Raw genomic sequence first — 17,642 nt, 5'->3', positions numbered from 1 at the left:
TGACGCTCGGAGTAAAACACTTTGTTCATCCTCTAATATTAGTGCTTGTATGTAAATTGTGAATCAAGTTAGTGCCGGTGTGTACGTGTTTTTTTATTTTTTTTATTTTTTATACGAAAGTCCACTATATTCCCGAATATGTGCGAGAAGTGGTGGCGGGGCCAGGCTGCTCTGCCGACCTCAAAGGTCTCGGCGTCTACGCAGACAAAGCGCGCCATAATGCAGTAAAACCATGTAGAGAGGAGGAAGAGGGGAAATGAATAATAGTGAGAAACAAGGACAATGGGTAGATGGTCGTGAGAGAAGCAGAGTGAAAGATAACGTCACATTGTGGTAGGGGGGGGGGGGGGAGGATGCTAGTGAGGCACTGGTCTAAACCGTTTCATAGGGCGTCGGTGGCTGCTTGCCAGTTCAGGTGCAGCAGATACTTGTTGCATTTTTATTTGAATGATTGGAGCTGGCTGGGTTGCGGCCGTGCTGGTAGAATGGTCGCTGGTAGGCTGTTCCACAAGGGAATAATGCAGTCTGGGTAGGAACCCTGGAGGCTGCTACGAATGCGCACGGGCAGCGTTGACTTGAGCTGGAGCGGGTGGCAGTGGGCAGTCTCCGTGGCTAACCTAGTGGATCGACCACCCACTGGGCGGGGATTGGCTGGAGGTGGGAGGATGGGCTTCAGGGGGCTTGTTGTTGGAAGGTAAGACAGCTTGAACGTGAACGAAAGCGCAGCAACCAGTCGGCGGTGTTTCAGGCTGGGGAGCCAGGCGCCTGGGCCAATCACCTTCAGTGCCTTGTGCTGGATTTTGTCCAGTCTGGATGTACCTGACCCCATCCACACCAGGCAGCAGTATTCCATTGTTGGCCGCACGAAGCCTTTGTAGATTGCCGTGCGGCCGCTGGAGTCCAACAGGGGCGCAACCTTTCTCAGGAAGTCAGTGTCTGCTCCAGCGCCGGGTGAGCCGGGTAATCCACCCGGTTGGGCGGCGCTTGCACCCGGTTGAAAAGATAGTACCGGGTCACCTGTGACCCGGTTGGTACTTTACACTTTCGAACTTTGAAAGGACTAACTACATGGCTTTTATGTGTCAGATACTTCTTCTTCTTTCGTAATTTTCTAATTCCTGTCCTCTCTTTTTCTAAATGCGGCTTATCCATTCGCCTTTATATCATTGGGCCTAGTTCCCGTTTATTGTCCGAATTAACCCTTTATTACCGGACTGCAGACTTTCGATCATATATGATCGAAAGTCTGCAGGCCAGTAATATCTTTGTAACTCGATCATTTCTTGTGCGAATTCAACAATCGAAAGGTCTATTTGGTAGCGGAAACTCCAAGCTATCCAATGCAACAATCGCCGAAGAGTTACGATGTCGGAGACCAGAGATATCGCGCGCCGTATTTTCACCTCGGCAAATTCAAATTTTTGATCGATCACTTCGCCATTTTTGGGGAAAATCCCTTTTCTTGTGCTCTTTGAGCGACTAAGCACGTGATATTGACGTAGTCCGCTGAAGTTTGAATCGCCTCGAACAATTTTGAGCGTTCTACGATGAAGGAGAGTGGAATGGCGTTGATGGGACGAATTTGCTTGCATATCAGGCTTGGAGACGACTTTGCTGTGTTACCGCGCTTGATTTGCGGCGACTGGATAATGGAGCTTGGTACCCTGGCGTTGCTCTTGCCAAGAGCTTTCCAACGAGCCCTAGATCGTGAAAATCAAGTGAAGGAGACCAAAGTTATGACCTGGTGAAGTTGGAAATTGTGCTGAAATTCGTAATCCTGGTGCATGCTGTGCAAGTAATCCGGTAATAAAGGGTTAAAATAAACCAACCAACCAGTTAAAGCATGTGACTCGGCTGGTGAGACAGCGCCAGGTACATGTGTACCCGGCTCCAACCCGGTTGAAATGGTTGCGCCAGGTACACGTGTACCCTGTAATCGAACTATGACTTTCTCTTGTATGACTCTGTCTTGTGTAGTTGACATTACTTCTTACCTCTTGTTGCCTGTCATGTGATTCATGTGCGTGATTCATCCGGTGGATGCGGCTTTCTTGTACGCATGCATGTATGCTGTGCAGCTGTTTGCGCTTGCTGTGGTACGCATGCATGCTCCAGTTCCTTTCGGATACACGCTGCTCTCAGCTCTTTTTACAGTAGTTCTGGTGTGTTCCGATGGCGATGGTTTTGTGAACAAAGTTCTCTCTCTTGTTGTACTGTCGTATGTATTAGCACAAACAATAACCTTCCAGTTAGTATAATTACTTGTCCAGACCTGTGTGGTGTTTTGGCCGTGGTATGCCTGAGACCGGTTGTGGGGGTAATTTTCTAACAGCGTGGTGCCGAAACCCGGGAATTGTTTGTGCGTAGACGTCAGTTTTAGTGTATGCCTCGTCGTCGTCGTACGAGACAGAGAGCGAGACAAGGAGAGGTTGAGGCCTTGCCTGTATCGGACAGTGAAGCAGTTGGCGTTGCTTCTGAACCTGAAGCCATGTCTGGCCTGAAGCTGGACGGCTTGATGAAGTCCTTCGGTGGGAAGGCAGGTGACAGCTTTGATGACTTTTGGTTGAAGTACTCTGTGCTGTCGGAGGTGAATGGTTGGGACACGGCTGATAAGCGCATGCAGAGACTGCCTCTGTTTTTGGAAGGAGATGCGCTGCTCGTGTTTAGTAGAATGGAGGCTGCGGATAAGAAGGACGAGGATAAGGTGTCCGCTTTGCTGCAAAAGTCGTTCGGCGTGACAGGAAGTGATGCGTACGAAAAATTTACGTCCCGCCGGTTCCTTTCTGATGAAAGTCCTGACGCGTACGTGTCTGATTTGCAGCGGCTGCTGGCTGCATCAGGTCACAAGCTGACAGGTGATGACGATTCTGTCGTTATTGAGCAGCTGCTGGCTGGTCTCCCTTTTGATTTTGCCAAGGAGATCCGCCTGTCAAGTGCTGGGAAAGACTTACGTGTGTCCGACTGTGTGGAGAAGTTGAGAGCACTGCGCAAGATTGTGTCAGCAAGGCCAGGTATTGCTGGTGCAGTGGTGTCTGGCCCTTCCGGTGGGAAGAAGTCCCATATTGTCTGTCATAAGTGTGGTGAACCTGGGCATATACGGAAACATTGCCCGGAAGGACGTGGCGGTGGCTACGGCGGTGGTGGCGGCGGTGGCTACGGCGGTGGTGGCGGCGGTGGCTACAGCAGCGGTGGCGGCGGCGGATATGGTGGTGGCCAGCAGAAGTCATCAGGGCCACGAAATGTTACATGTTTCTTCTGTGAGCAACCGGGTCATTATCAACAGGACTGTGAGCTCAAAAAGCAATGGCTCCGAGACCAGAAGAGAGGCAAAGGCGTGGCCGGAGCGGCTGTCTCCTAGCTACGGTAACTACCACGCGACCTGGTTTGCCTCGTGTGTTTGTAGACGTGGCTGTACCTGACAGGGATGTGTGGAGGCGCGTGCAAGCCATCATCGATACTGGCTCCTGTCGCACGCTCATTAGCGAAGCACTTGTTGACAGTTTGGGTGTCCCTGTTACTGAGAGTCTGGGCAAAGGAATTGTTGCCTTGGACGGAGAGCAGCTGACTACACGTGGCGTGGTGGAACTGCAGTTCAAGCGTGATGATGGTCCTGTGTCAATTCCTGAGTCAACTATGTCCGCCGTTGTGCTTCCTGACCTTAACGTTGTGTCGGCTGACGTGCTGATCGGCTCAGACTTCGTGACAATGTGTGGGGGTCTGCATATGGAATATGATGACGGAAGGCTAGCTGGTGTGGTGATCGGCCCGGCCCAGGAGAAGTCGGGTAAACGCGCACCTGACGTTGTCGGAGCTGTACCTACACCGACTAAGCTCCCTCGGCTTGTGCAAGTCACAGAGGACGCCGACACAGGCAATGTCGTGCTTACCACCAGTGATGGCACGGTGTGCTGGAACGCTGAAGAGCGACACTGGGAGATATCGTGGAAGTGGTCAAGCAAAAATGAGCCTGAGGGTTTCATTGGCTCCGGTGTGGCTCAGTATTCGCGGAGCGGTCTGTCGGAATCGCAAGAGAATACCTTCTGTGATGAAGTAGACGGATGGATTGAGAAGGGGTGGCTCGTACCTCATGATCCAGCGGTCCACGGAGAACCGGCTGCAGTACTTCCCCTGCTAGCAGTCAAACAAGAGCACAAGTTGACGACGCCTGTGAGACCGTGTTTGGACTACACTGCTTTGAACAAAGAGCTGGTATCCAACCCTGGTGCTGAAGCACCTGCGTGCCAAGAGAAGCTGCGGCAGTGGCGCGGTGCAGGAGATCCCGATTCATATGCTCTGATTGATATACGGAAGGCATGTTTGCAAGTCCGTGTGTGCCCTGACCTATGGCGCTACCAGGTGGTGAAGTGGAAAGGTCAGACGTATGTCCTAACAAGAATGGGCTTTGGTCTGTCAGTAGCACCTAAGCTGATGGATTTGATTGTTCGGTACTCAACTCGCCAGTTTCCGGCTGTCGACAACTATATCGACGATCTATATGTACCCAAGGAGCAGACGGATGCCGTCGTCAAGCAGCTGGCAGAGTATGGACTCCCGACAAAGCCGGCGGAAGACCCGGCGACCGCGCGCGTTCTTGGCCTGCAGTTGAGCAAGGATGACAGCGGTGAGGTCAAGTGGGCTAGGCGAGATGGGCCCCGAACCGCGTTGCCGGACGTGTTGACACGTCGTGCAGTGTACAAGTGGTGTGGAGCATTGGTGGGCCACTACCCAGTTGCGAGCTGGCTTCGAGTGCACTGTAGCTGGTTGAAGCGTCTAACTAGCCTTCTCGGCTTGAAGTATGACGATCCGTTGCCTGACCAGCTCAAGAAGTTTTGCATTGATTTAGCCCAGCGCCTCAGCAGCGATGACCCAGTCGGCGGTGTGTGGCAAGGTCCCGGAAGTGCAGAGGATCCATGCAAAGTCTGGTGCGATGCTTCTGATATCGCGTATGGCGCGGCCTTGGAGTTCAATGGCTGTATCATCGAGGATTGCAGTTGGCTGAGAAAGATGGACGACAAGCGCCACATCAACTTGTCTGAACTGGATGCAGCTGCTGAGGGACTCAACCTCGCAGTCCAGTGGGGAGCGCGGCGAATCCAGCTGATGACCGACTCCAAAACCGTTGCTAGTTGGATCCAACAGCTTCTGACCGACTCCAAGCGCGTGAAGACCAGTGGGTTGCATAGCGTGCTTATCCAACGTCGTCTGCAGGTTATCGAAGAGACCGTGGCACAATTGGGTCTGGAAGTGGAAGTCATCTGGGTTCCGACAGCTGACAACAAGGCCGACCGGCTAACTCGCGTTCCTCAGAAGTGGACGCACTATGCTAAGACCCTGCTGAAGGATGATGTAGCTGCCATGGCCCTGACGGTGATTGGACCTGTGACTTTGGAGCAAGTCAGTGTTGCGCAACAGCAGTGCGCTGATGTCCGTCAAGCCATTGCCCAAGTGGAGAAGGGGGAGCCTGTGACGGTGGAGTGTTACAAGAAGATCGGCGGACAGCTACTGGTTGACAAAGGCATGTTGTACCGGAGTGTGAAGCTGCCTGTGGAAGGTGGCGTTGCTGTGCCAGTGATACCAGAGTCGCTACAAGGTCAGCTTGTCAGTGCTGTGCACACCAACTCTGGTCATGCCAACTGGCAGACTATGCATGACATGCTGAGAGCTGAGTGCTATTTCCCGTCGATGTCGACAGCTTGCCAAGATTATGTGCGCCGATGCCAGGCCTGTGTCCGAGCAAGCACGAAGCGAGGTCCTGTTGGAGAGCCTGTTCGCCCGGACATCCCAGGAAAGCCTTGGAGTGAGATAGTCATTGACACCTTGGAGCTCGGTATCGATCGCTCAGGGCGGTATCACTGTGTGCTAGTCATTGTCGACGCTTTTACGAAGTGGGCAGATGCTATACCGCTACCTCGTCATGATGCCAAGTCAGTCGCTGAAGCTGTGACCAAGGTTTGCCTGCAGTTTGGCGCGCCTGAAGTCGTAAGGATGGATAACGGAACGGAGTTTGCGAATGCTGTTGTGAGTTCGCTGTTTCGCGTCTTTGGAACTAAGGTGCGCACTGGAGCAGCTTACCACCCGCAGTCACAGGGATCAGCAGAGCGGATGAACCGTACGCTCTTGACGATGATACGGAAGGTGCTTGACCGGTCATCTGATTGGAAGGACGACCTAGAAGTGCTGCTGTTTTACTACCGTACGCGGCCACACTCTGCCACCGGTATTAGCCCTATGGAAGCCATGTTTGGCTGGTTGCCACGTCATCTCATTGTGGAGAAGGATGCTGCGGCTGAGTCTCTAAGTGCGTGGGTGACCAAGCTTGCGAACAGGGCTAGCCAGATACGCGACTTGGTGGAAGAGGAGCTGTCACGGCCTGACGCATGCAGCCCCGAGGCCGAGAACCCGTACAGCCGTGGAGACCGTGTGATGATGCTACGCCCACAGCGCCAGCAGAAGAGGCTCCCGCCATACGAGGATGGATGGGTCGTCACTGAGACTGTGACCCCTGTCACCGTGAGAATTCAGAGAGATGCAGGAGGCTTGCTGCAAATGAAGACGGTCAACGTGTCACTTATCAAGCCTGATGTCTCGGACCCGACAGATGGTGTGAGTGCCGATGATACAACAGAAGACCAGCCAGTAGAGCCTGAGGAAGTAATGCGTCTTCGACCCCGTGATGGCCTGAATGCCCCGGCTAGGTTCCGCCAGTAATGCCAACTGGTGGGAACGTGTAATCGAACTATGACTTTCTCTTGTATGACTCTGTCTTGTGTAGTTGACATTACTTCTTACCTCTTGTTGCCTGTCATGTGATTCATGTGCGTGATTCATCCGGTGGATGCGGCTTTCTTGTACGCATGCATGTATGCTGTGCAGCTGTTTGCGCTTGCTGTGGTACGCATGCATGCTCCAGTTCCTTTCGGATACACGCTGCTCTCAGCTCTTTTTACAGTAGTTCTGGTGTGTTCCGATGGCGATGGTTTTGTGAACAAAGTTCTCTCTCTTGTTGTACTGTCGTATGTATTAGCACAAACAATAACCTTCCAGTTAGTATAATTACTTGTCCAGACCTGTGTGGTGTTTTGGCCGTGGTATGCCTGAGACCGGTTGTGGGGGTAATTTTCTAACAACCCGGCTGTCCTACAATCCCAGAGCAGACACTGGAAGTGTAGGCATTGGGCAGCCTTTGAGGCCACGGCCCGGAGGTGTGCTGCGTAGGACAGTTGCGAGTCGAATGCTATGCCCAGAAGTTTAAAGGGGAAGTCCGGTGAAAAATTTAAATTTCACAGTCCGTAGAGTTCGGGTCGCTGAGTCGAATGGTCTTTGTCCGAGGAGGCTGCGGCTTATGGTTCGTCAGATACGCCCAATCGAACATGTGCGAATTTGAGCGCACATCACCCAGATCCAGGTGATGACGTCACAGCGTGCAGCCAGGTAGCCACACCATCTAGTTGTGTACAAAAATGGCCATATTCGGAGCGCGTTCGATTGGGGAGCCGTTTGTCGCAGCTTCTTCGGACCAAGACCATTCGATTCAGTGTTACAAACACTACGTACCCTGTGATTTTCAGCTCGGTAAACCTGGAGGTTATACCGTATTATAGCCGTTTCCGAGTTGGACTTTTCCGTCAGCCTCTACGCGCTCTGCGCTGCGTGCATGCAGTGCGTGCAGTGTGTTATCTAGCTGTAGTGCAGTCAACAAACTCATCACAGACGGAACTACTCCCGCACTGCCGTTCTGGGGTAGTATGACTTGTACAAGACTTGAGTCACAACTGACACAAGACTCAGAAAACTAGTCAACACACGGACTTGTCATGTACACTCGTATCAGTCGTATTGTTCAGTCATGTATGATGTAGTCAGAGAACGTGCGTTTCTCCTTGCCGGTGCCGGTGGTTGTGCTTTGAGAAAGAAAATTTTAGTTTTCCGCACCCGCCTCATTATTTTCTGTTACAGCGATGAGTGCACAACCGTGACAAGTGACAAAACAGCGAACAGCTCCCGGACCTAGAACTTTCAGATTCCATAGCGTTGCGAGCGAAGAGTCGTGCCCGTGGTTCAAAGAGCCTGCACTGTTCTCCAATTGAGTAGTCCGAAATATTCCAAGTAAGTTAGTTCGCACCAAAACATCACCATGTGGCAGGCTACTGGAGTCTAAGCGAATCTAATCGGTATGGAACAACATTTAGAGCACTCGCATCACTCTTCTCCATTTTGGCGACCCTGCTCTCCAGCGATCTGATCAGCCTCGTCTGCAATAGCTGCTGCTTCTTCATCAGTCGGAAACTCAGTAGCGCTCACTCTTGACCGGCCCGCGTGGCCATTTCTTCAGCTGAATACCGAGGTTCTCAGCCCCAGACCGAACTCATGAAGGTCAGCCATGGCTGCATCCTCACTCTCACAAGGAGTTACAGGTCTTCGGGGTCGCTTGCACCAAACTATCTGTCGCCAAATCATTTGAAATAGCACTGACACTATTGCTTTCACGCACTCCTTTTGACCTAGCTGCACGCTATGACGTTGCAGAGGGTGTGGCGCGGCCGCATGACGTCATGGCGCAGCCCCCGAAACTCAGTTTTTCAAACGGAAATATCTCGAGAACGCTTTGTCGGAGACACGTGGGACCAACACCATTCGACTCAGCGCCCGAAACTCTACCGAACCTGAAATTTAAATTTTTCACCGGACTTCCCCTTTAATTTCCTTCTCTTCAGGAACAGTCACTCCATTGAAGAGCACTGGTGGGAACGCTGGGGGAGGCTTGCGGTGGTCGATGATGAGGGCCTGAGATTTGGATGGCTCGAAGGTGACCTTCCACTTGGAACCCCAGTTGGAGACGGCGTCCACTGCTTCCTGGAGTTGTGCTGCAGAGTCGGATATGCTGGCGGTGGCAGAGATGCACTGATACAGTGTCGTGTCATCTGCATACGTGGCAAGCTCAGCACTAGCAGGCAAGGTGTCCTCGCAGTCATTTACGTACAGGAAGAATAACGTTGGTCCAAGGATGCTACCTTGTGGTACCCCTGCTTGGATATGGTGCAGGGAGGACTCTTGGCCGCCCACAACAGCCTGCAGGCGCCGGTTGTGCAGGTAGCTTTCCAGCCATCCGAGAAGCGGGCCGTCTAGACCGTACACGGAAGCCTTATGCAGCAGGCCAGCATGGCTGACTTTATCAAAGGCGCCTGCTATGTCTATCGCCAAAACATGGGCGGCTCCTCCTAGGCCGGCTGCTCGGGACCATTCACAGTGGAGCTTGGTTAAGACGTCGGCTGTGCTCAGGCCCTTTCTGAACCCGAACTGTTTCGCAGAGATGACATTGTGGGACTCCACGAAATTGGTTATCTGACGATTGACAATTGTTTCCATCACTTTGGATATGATAGACAGCAGAGACACAGGTCTGTAGTGTTGAGGCAGGTTCTTGGATTTCTTCTTGTGAATGGGTGTGACTCTAGCTGTCTTCCAGGATGTCGGCATAACCATGCTGTAGAAGCTAAGTGAGAACAGTTTGGAGAGTGGCTTACTTAGGGGGTCGGCACACATCTTCAGAACTCGCGCGGGAATGCAATCCGGTCCAGTAGCTTTCGATGCATTTAGGCGCCGGAGTTCTCTCTTGACAGTGGCAGGGCGGAACCGAACCGTTGAGAGCTTTTCAGCCGTGCGTTGAGCAACGTGGGGGAAATCAGTCGCTGGTTGGTTGGCGGGGAAGTCGTCGGCGCCCAGGCTGCACTTTGAGGCGAAATACTGCCCAAAACACTCAGCTTTTTCGGCATTCGATACGCATTCCAAACCAGGCTGCGGCGTAAGAGTTGGGATGGACGTGTTTCTGCTGCTGCCACCTGCTTGCTTGATGGTAGACCACCACGAGCGGTCACTCAGGCTAGCTTTGGAGAGCTTAGTACGCAGGGTAGCCAGGCGGGCCACCTTGGCATGCTGGAGGATGTCATTACAACGTAGAGTGGCTGCTGAGGCTGTCTGCCGCGCTGCTGTTGACTTCTGCTGTCTGGCAGTAGCCCAAGCCCTCTCTTTTGCTTTTATGGCATCCGTGCACTCAGGGGTCCACCAAGCTGGATCCGTCGGCCGGGATGCGAGTTGCCGGGATGGGATGAAACGTGACATACCCTGGAGGATAACTTCGGTGATGTTGGCGCACGACTCATCAGCGCTGGTGGTGAAGGCAGTTGACCAGTCATAGGCTAGGAAAAAGTGACAGAGGCGGTTCCAGTCTGCTTGGTTGTACCGCCAGACAGTGCGTGTGGTTTTTGGTTCACGGAGCGCAGAGATAGGGAAGTCCATGGTGAGGACAGCGTGGTCAGAGGACCCCAGTGGGGCATGGCATTTCACCTGAACCGGTTCACTGAAGTCAGACATCACAAGGTCCAGGGTGTTGTCTCCACGTGTGGGGATGTTGACATGTTGCTCCAGGCCATGAACATAGCAGAGTTCCTCGGCTGCTTCTCCTGCCGAGGTAGTCTTGGTGCTCCCTAGCCATGCTGCATTGTGGACATTGAAGTCCCCTGCGAGGATAACATAGTCACCGTGGCTGCGGGCCTCATCTAGGTGGGTATCAAGGTATTCGATCAGCTCGGTGTCTGTCCCGGCTGTGGAGCCTGATCGGTAGAGTGCACAGATAACAATCTTGGACCGGCTAGCTGTTGATACAGATATCCATATCACTTCGTGGTGTTCCGTGCTGAACCGGTCCAGGTGCTGGAAGGCCATGTTTGATTTCACCCAGATGGCAACTCCGCCTCCATGAGCGTTTCTGTCATGTCGGATTGGGGGAGCGTATCCGGACAGACAGACCTCACTGTCAGTGACCTTTGCGGTTGAGAATTTTGTCTCCGTAACAGCGATGACATCAGGTGAGGAGCACTTTGCAACATGTGCAAGTTCACCAAGCTTTGACTTTAGGCCAAAAGCATTGGTGAGTAGGAGCCTGAGGAAGCGCTTCATTGGTGACCATGTAGGTCATGTTGTGGCGCAGATCCGTTTGATCTCTTCAGGTCTCCAGCCTCTGGTGGGGAGAGGTGGGAGTTTCTCCGTTTTTGGCCACCAGACAGTGGAGTGGAGATGATGTCTGCCGGTGGTGGTGGCGGCGGTGGTGGCGGCGGCGGCGGCGGGGAGGTGGTTGAGCCCTGCTGCTGTTTTTGCTGTTGCTGTTTAGTCAGAACACTGGCAGAGGTGCTGTTTCTGCTACTGTGGCAGCGACTGCTGGTGCTGCCCTCAGGGCTGGTTTCAGAGAACCTCCATGGCCTGCAGTATAGGGGTCTTGGCCAGAAGTTGGGCGCTGTAACTGTGGAGAATGAAGTGGCATCGATGGTCACTCTGGCGGAAGCACGCCCACTTTCTGACATACACTGCAGGTGTGGACAGGAATAGAGGCGCCCAGAAACTCACTCCTGGTTTTGATTAATTGCCTGAAGTGGCTCTCAGTGCTATCTGTGGCGATATTGCCCACGTACACTACGGCACGCTTGTTCTTGGGTGGTTCTGAGGAGACAAGCTTCCATGAGTCATCCTCGATAACATGGAAGATTGGCTTGCTGTTGGACTCTGTCACATCTGTCTGAGACTTGGACTCTGTCACATCTGTCTTGGGCTGTGACTCAGAACACTCTGCCTTTGCCAAGCCACCGCTTCCCTGGGCCTGGGGGCCGTGGGGCTTTCGTTCCGCGCTTGTGACGCCAGTACGTGATACGGTGCTGCTGGGTTCCATGTGAGCTGCAGCTTGCTTGGCGCTGCGTTTGCTGGCACGGGTACTACCGGTACTACTTTGCGTACGATGTACGTCTGCTTGAACTGGTGAGCTGTTTCTCGTCGTCTTCGACTGCATCCAGGCAATGGCGGAGTTTTTTGAAACAACTAACTCTTCCTTCAAATCTTTTACTTCCGCTGCCAGCTCACCAATTTTGCGTTTCATACGCGCTTCGCGATCAGCAGACTCGGTCGCGAACTTTGCCAGCGTTTGCATCACTGCAAGGAGACCCTGCTCAATCCCCGGGAGGGTGCAAAGCAGCTTCGCCACGGCCTCAGCAGAGAGCTCGCCCATGGCGAAGGGTTCCTGCCTGGCCCTACCTAACTATCTAGACTATCCTACACTATTTCTACTACTACTACTACCCACCTAGCTATCTCCAGTCCGGCCTGATGCCGGCTGGGATGTCCAAAAAAACGAAAAGCTACGAGCTTGAAAAACGCGTGCCACACTCGTAGCTGCTTTTGTGCCGGTGTGTACGTGTTTGTGCCGGTGTGTACGTGTTTGTGCCGGTGTGTACGTGTTTGTGCCATGCACTGTCGCTGTGTCTTACTCGCTGTGTCCTTGGTGGTGTTCAGTGGTGTTCAGTGGTGTTCAGTGGTGTTCAGTGGCGTTCAGTGGTGTTCAGTGGTGTTCAGTGGCGTTCAGTGGCGTTCAGTGGTGTTCAGTGGCGTTCAGTGGTGTTCAGTGGCGTTCAGTGGCATTCAGTGGCGTTCAGTGGCGTTCAGTGGCGTTGGTGTTGGTGTCAGGGGCGTCTGAAGGTATTCGACGTTGGTGCGGCCATGAATGGGTGGAGGGTGCGGGGGTCCTCGCGCGGGGAAATTGTAGGGAAATGGGGTCCAAATAGCCCATATTCCATTGCTTCAAAAATCCCAAGATGAAAGTATTCACTCATTGGTGCAGCTTTGGCCGCACTTGCCGCACCAGCTCCTACGCCCCTGAGTGTTCAGTGGTCACGTTGGTCACGGTTTCAGTGGTGTTGGTCACGGTTCAGTGGTCACGTTGGTCACGGTCCAGTGGTCACGTTGGTGTATGTGTATGTTCCATTCACTGTCATTGTCTTACTCACTGTGCCCATGTCCGCAGCAACAACACACCGAAAGCGTCCAACGGACAGCAGTCGTCGATGGGTGAGGTTTCCACGCTCAACGGCAATGCACAGCCATCCGGGGACGGCAAGGAGTACCCTGTACTCTTTCTCTAGCTCAGTGATCCCATGATTGTGCTGTAGACCTGGCGAGCAGCAGCAGCAGCAGCCTGACCGCTTATTACCACTAGCTACATACACTGCAACGCTATTACCTGTAGCCATGGTAACTGAGCGTAATGCCGGCACCATGCAATAGCGACACATTTTTCACTGTGCCTGTACGCATGCCTTCCACTTTCCTTGTCAGAGCCGGTGTGTGCGCGTGGAGTCTAATCAGCCGTTGCATGTGGTGTAGCTCGGGGAGGGGAGAGCATTCACTGCGTGTTATACACACGATGTGATGTCCGAACCCCGCTCCTTCTCACCCACTCCCTCGGCTCTGATTATTCACCAAACATCACGTGACATCACCATGACATCACCGTGACATCACCGTGACATCACCGTGACTAATGTGTTCCTTACAGTGTGTACATGCCAACACCACCATTTCATTTCTAGGGATCTCATTCTTATTCTTTTTTTCCCCTTTTTCTCTTCCTCCTAGTTCTAGTGCACCATGGCCAATATGAATGTGTCTGTGATTCCTGCTGTGAATAGGATGTTTCCACGATCACGTTCGCGACTAGCTAGTACATGCATGCAAATATCCCAGACTACAAAGATATGTGTGTGCATCATTTTTTTGCTCGGACTTTCGCATGACAGCCAGTATGTTGTGTTTCCGCCCCATTTTTCAATGTCTAGTTGCTTGTCCAATTGAGGACGGTGTCGCCTGGACAAGCAGTTGTTTGCCTCTCTCCCTATCACGCTTGCATTGCTTGGCCACTATTATCACCATGACTACCTCCAGCACAAGATTCATGCCACTATCACTGACTGCACACCATTACAATGCATTGTGCACTCATGCAATCTTTTCTTTACAAGAGTACGCATAATGTAGACCTATTTAGATCGGTACGTGTATCCAATGCTGCTACATGTACGTAATGATTATGTTGTGTGAACTAGAGAGTCGGTTTTTACTATTTTTTTTATTAGTTTTAGAAGTAGTTTCTGTCATTCAGATTTATATTTCCGAACTCTAAAGAGTTTTCTGATGGTATATTAGTCGTGACATTAGCTGCAGTATTCAAGCATTACCATGACAACAACACCCACTTCGGCTTGTAATGTTTGTGTAGCAACTTAGCAAGAAGGAACCAATGGCGTGCAGGGTTCTAGCCAGGTCAAAATAGTAGGGGAGGGGGGGGGGGGGCATGGGAAACAGTTACCCCGTAACCTATTTTTCCCTTTCCCATAGTCTTGCCACGCTAAATGCAACGTATGGCGAATCCCCGACTTCCCCTCTTTGCCTAGAACCCTGGTGTGTGTGATCCCAGGTGGCCTAATTGGCAGGGCACTGTGCCAGAAAGACAGGGGTGCTGGGTTCGATTTGCTGCTCGTGGATCCTTCTTTTGCCAAATTTGTGACTCTGTGTTCGATCTGAGGTTCACCAAGACTACTGACATGCTAAATGTCAAACTGTCTGTACTGGTAAGGGACATGGCAGCAGCAAGAAAGAGTCTAGGGTACACGGTTCTACGCCGCTCTGTTGCTTGGACAGTCTTCTGGAGCTGCATGTGCAGCATATTAGTGTGTGCATTCCGTGTGTGTGCGTGTAGCTAACATACTTTTTGAAGTATCACATACCCCATCCATGCCATGAGACCGATGTATGTTCTCCAGTTGTGTGGAGTAGTGGAGTAACCTGGAAATCATTGGCAAACCACTTCTCAGCTAACCAACTTATTTTAATAATTATGTGATTGGGCGTAGTTGATCATTTGAAGACGCATCATAACATGGAATCAAAACTCCTGCACGCTTCAGTTGTTTGATGAAGGTACCGGCTTGGCAAATCAGCAACGCATGCAATAATTATGATAATGATAATAATAGCATACTGAAGCTATAAACATGTAATTGGCAAAAAAACGTACACACACATACACACACACACACACCACACACACACTCTCTCTCTCTCTCTCTCTCTCTCTCTCTCACACACACACACACACACACACACACCTTTGACAGATCCCAGGGACTAGAATATAACGCTACCTGGGGTACGTCTAACACCAACGCTGTAACAGTATGATATTACGATAACGTGATGACATTGCTATGCTCATGAAGACAAGCGGTACAGCTACTGTGGCTGCACAGACATGACCAACCGGAGCAGAGCAGGACTGAGATGTAGGGACTTAGAGGGCGGACTACTGATAACATACATGAAGAGTAGAATGTGTGTCTACACTCTACACTGCTATACTCAGCTCAACTTTACAGTTCACCTCGGAATTTCCGTGCTGCGACAATACGCTCGGCATTCCTATCGCGCAAGACAACAAAGAACACACGCACACACATCATAAAGCGGCTCTCTAAAATGGGGCATAACGGTTATTCATTGCTCTCCTGCCATCAGGCTGTGCAGGGCAAGTCCTCTACAACCACACATACATTGTGATCCCAACTCTGGATACAGCGTCATGAACTGTGTGTGGTTATACCCACACGTGTAATAGAGCTGATGTGCCTATCAAATATGGTACAAGCCCCCCTCCCCCCCCCCCCCCCCCCCCCCCCCCCCTCCAACAAAAAACAAACAAAGGTGGCAATCTACACACTAGACTCATGTGAACATGTATGAATATGCAGACACCCAATGCCAGCAGTGAAGTCATACACTACAATCATGTACTTAGCCAATGCCAGCAGTGAAGTCATACACTACATGTACTTAGCCAATGCACGGAGCGTGTAAACTGTGATGCATGATACATGTACACGGTAGGCATGCATGTGCGCACGCGCGTGTGTGTGTGCATGTGTGCACGCATGTGTGGGTGTATGCGTGTGCGTGTGTGTGGGTGTACGCACGCGCGTGTGTGTGTGTGTGTGTGTTTGTGTGTGTGTATGTGCGTGTGTGCGCGTGTGTGTGTTTTACTATTATTCACAAACCCAACTCGTAAAATAAATAATTATGTGGACAAAAACAAACAGCTACTGAGTAGGGGCTGCACTGGGCAGCAGTGATGGCTTCAATGCCACAAGCACGCACTAGGAAAAAGTGTGTGTATGTGTGTGCGTGATTGGCGACTTACTCTTGTGTCATGCAGTGTTCCATCTCGTGGTGAACGTCCCAGCACTTCCACGGACAGTGGTACGTGTCCTTGACGCACTTCATGTACTCAATGTACTTGTGCGCACAGAAGTCACGGAAGGCGATCGGCACTCGCCACCGGGCCATCTCGTCCTGACTGACGTACATTTCTGCAGCACACACACACACACAGCACAGCATTAGGTTTTGCAGGCCAAGTTCCCTACAACGTACACACCTTGGTGCCAGCTTTGCATAAATGGTCGTGCACCCTGCAAGGTGACACATACCAGGGTTCTAGCCATGTCAATATAGTGTGTGTGTGGGGGGGGGGGGGGCAGGGGAAACAGTTACCCCGTAACCATGGAATACACATGAACATACACATGAACATACACATGAACATACACATGAACATACACATGAGGTCCACCGGGTTACAGTGATGTTTGACGTATACACTTTCAAAATGCATGCTGCAAACGGTTAGCTTCCGGGGTACAGGCGCACCCGTATCTGTGTATCTGTGTGTGTGTGTGTGTCTGCGAGGGAATGTGTGCGTGTGTGTGTGTGTGTGTGTGTGCGCGTGTGTGCGCGTGTGTGTATGTATATGCGTGTGCGCGTGTGTATGCGTACGTGTGTGTGTGTCCATGCATGCACGTGTTTGTGTGTGTGTGTGTGTATGCGTGTGTGTGTGTGTGTGTGTGTGTGTGTGTGTGTGTGTGTGTGTGTGTGTGTGTGTGTGTGTGTGTGTGTGTGTGTGTGTGTGTGTGTGTGTGTGTGTGTGTGTGTGTGTGTGTGTGTGTGTGTGTGTGTGTGTGTGTGTGTGTGTGTGTGTGTGTGTGTGTGTGTGTGTGTGTGTGTGTGTGTGTGTGTGTGTGTGTGTGTGTGTGTGTGTGTGTGTGTGTGTGTGTGTGTGTGTGTGTGTGTGTGTGTGTGTGTGTGTGTGTGTGTGTGTGTGTGTGTGTGTGTGTGTGTGTGTGTCTGCATCACTTACTCCTATGATCGTACACAGTACTGCCAGCTAATGTTCCATGCAACGCTGGATTGTAGTCATGGCCAGCCTCCTTGCGACCCTCCAGACCCAGTCTTCTTAGAACACCAAGTGACGTCTTATCGTTGTCCACTAGCATGTCGTGCTGCTTGTTCATATTGGTTTCGGGAATCTTGTCCCGGGCCATCCTGGTCGCGTCCATCTTGCCCGCCTCTCCAAAACAACACCACCACCACTACTGCAGGGGTTAACTAGCACAACGCGATCAGCTCGTTCGGGCGTCTCTCCTGCTTGCCCCCTTTTCCAGCAGAGGACAGTCTTTCCTCGTCTCTCGTCACAGTATCTTTCAACTGTAATGTGTTCATCAAGCCAGTTCAAGATCGATGATTTTGGCCAAGGCCTAGCCTACAAAAAGTCTTGACTCGAGCTGGTGTCACTCAGGCAGTCGTCACTGCACTAGCCGCAGCCGCGCTTCATGCGTAGTGCGATTTTCCCGTACCAAATACTTTAGCGCCGCCGCGTGGATTTGTTTCTTGTGACGTCAGCTGTTGCATGTGCGCGTGCTATGCTGTTGCATGTT

General features: G+C 51.8%; 2 protein-coding genes across 2 annotated transcripts in view; one reads left to right on the top strand and one right to left on the bottom strand.

Annotated features, from left to right (window-relative positions):
• The window catches only part of LOC135816201 (mucin-like protein), a 67,708-nt gene extending 53,637 nt beyond the window's left edge, over positions 1–14,071 (top strand). The window contains exon 21 of the mRNA XM_065329600.1: positions 12,845–14,071. Within this exon, the coding sequence (XP_065185672.1) occupies positions 12,845–12,962 (118 nt within the window). The 3' untranslated portion in view covers positions 12,963–14,071. The remainder of the gene's footprint in view (positions 1–12,844) is intronic.
• Positions 14,072–14,657: 586 nt separating this feature from the next.
• LOC135816200 (uncharacterized) lies at positions 14,658–17,448 on the bottom strand. The gene is made up of 3 exons (XM_065329599.1): positions 17,066–17,448; positions 16,070–16,238; positions 14,658–15,294 (listed from the first exon to the last, which is right to left on the bottom strand). The coding sequence occupies exons 1-3, from the start codon at positions 17,262–17,264 to the stop codon at positions 15,246–15,248; spliced, it is 417 nt and encodes a 138-aa protein (XP_065185671.1). The 5' UTR covers positions 17,265–17,448; the 3' UTR covers positions 14,658–15,245.
• Between the last annotated feature and the right edge of the window lie 194 nt (positions 17,449–17,642).

This window comes from Sycon ciliatum, chromosome 4 (genome assembly GCF_964019385.1).
Source record: "Sycon ciliatum chromosome 4, ocSycCili1.1, whole genome shotgun sequence".
Taxonomy (NCBI): domain Eukaryota; kingdom Metazoa; phylum Porifera; class Calcarea; order Leucosolenida; family Sycettidae; genus Sycon; species Sycon ciliatum.
Note: the sequence above shows the minus strand (reverse complement) of the source record. Positions and strands in the feature narration are given on the sequence as shown.

Bases quoted from the DNA above. Each gene is read 5' to 3' on its own strand.
- LOC135816200 (XM_065329599.1), bottom strand. From the start codon at position 17,264: ATGGACGCGACCAGGATGGCCCGGGACAAGATTCCCGAAACCAATATG. The intron at 16,239-17,065 runs GTAAGTGATGCA...TGTGTGCTGCAG, and splicing joins TACTGTGTACGATCATAGGA to AAATGTACGTCAGTCAGGAC. The intron at 15,295-16,069 runs GTAAGTCGCCAA...CTTGCGCGATAG, and splicing joins GAACACTGCATGACACAAGA to GAATGCCGAGCGTATTGTCG.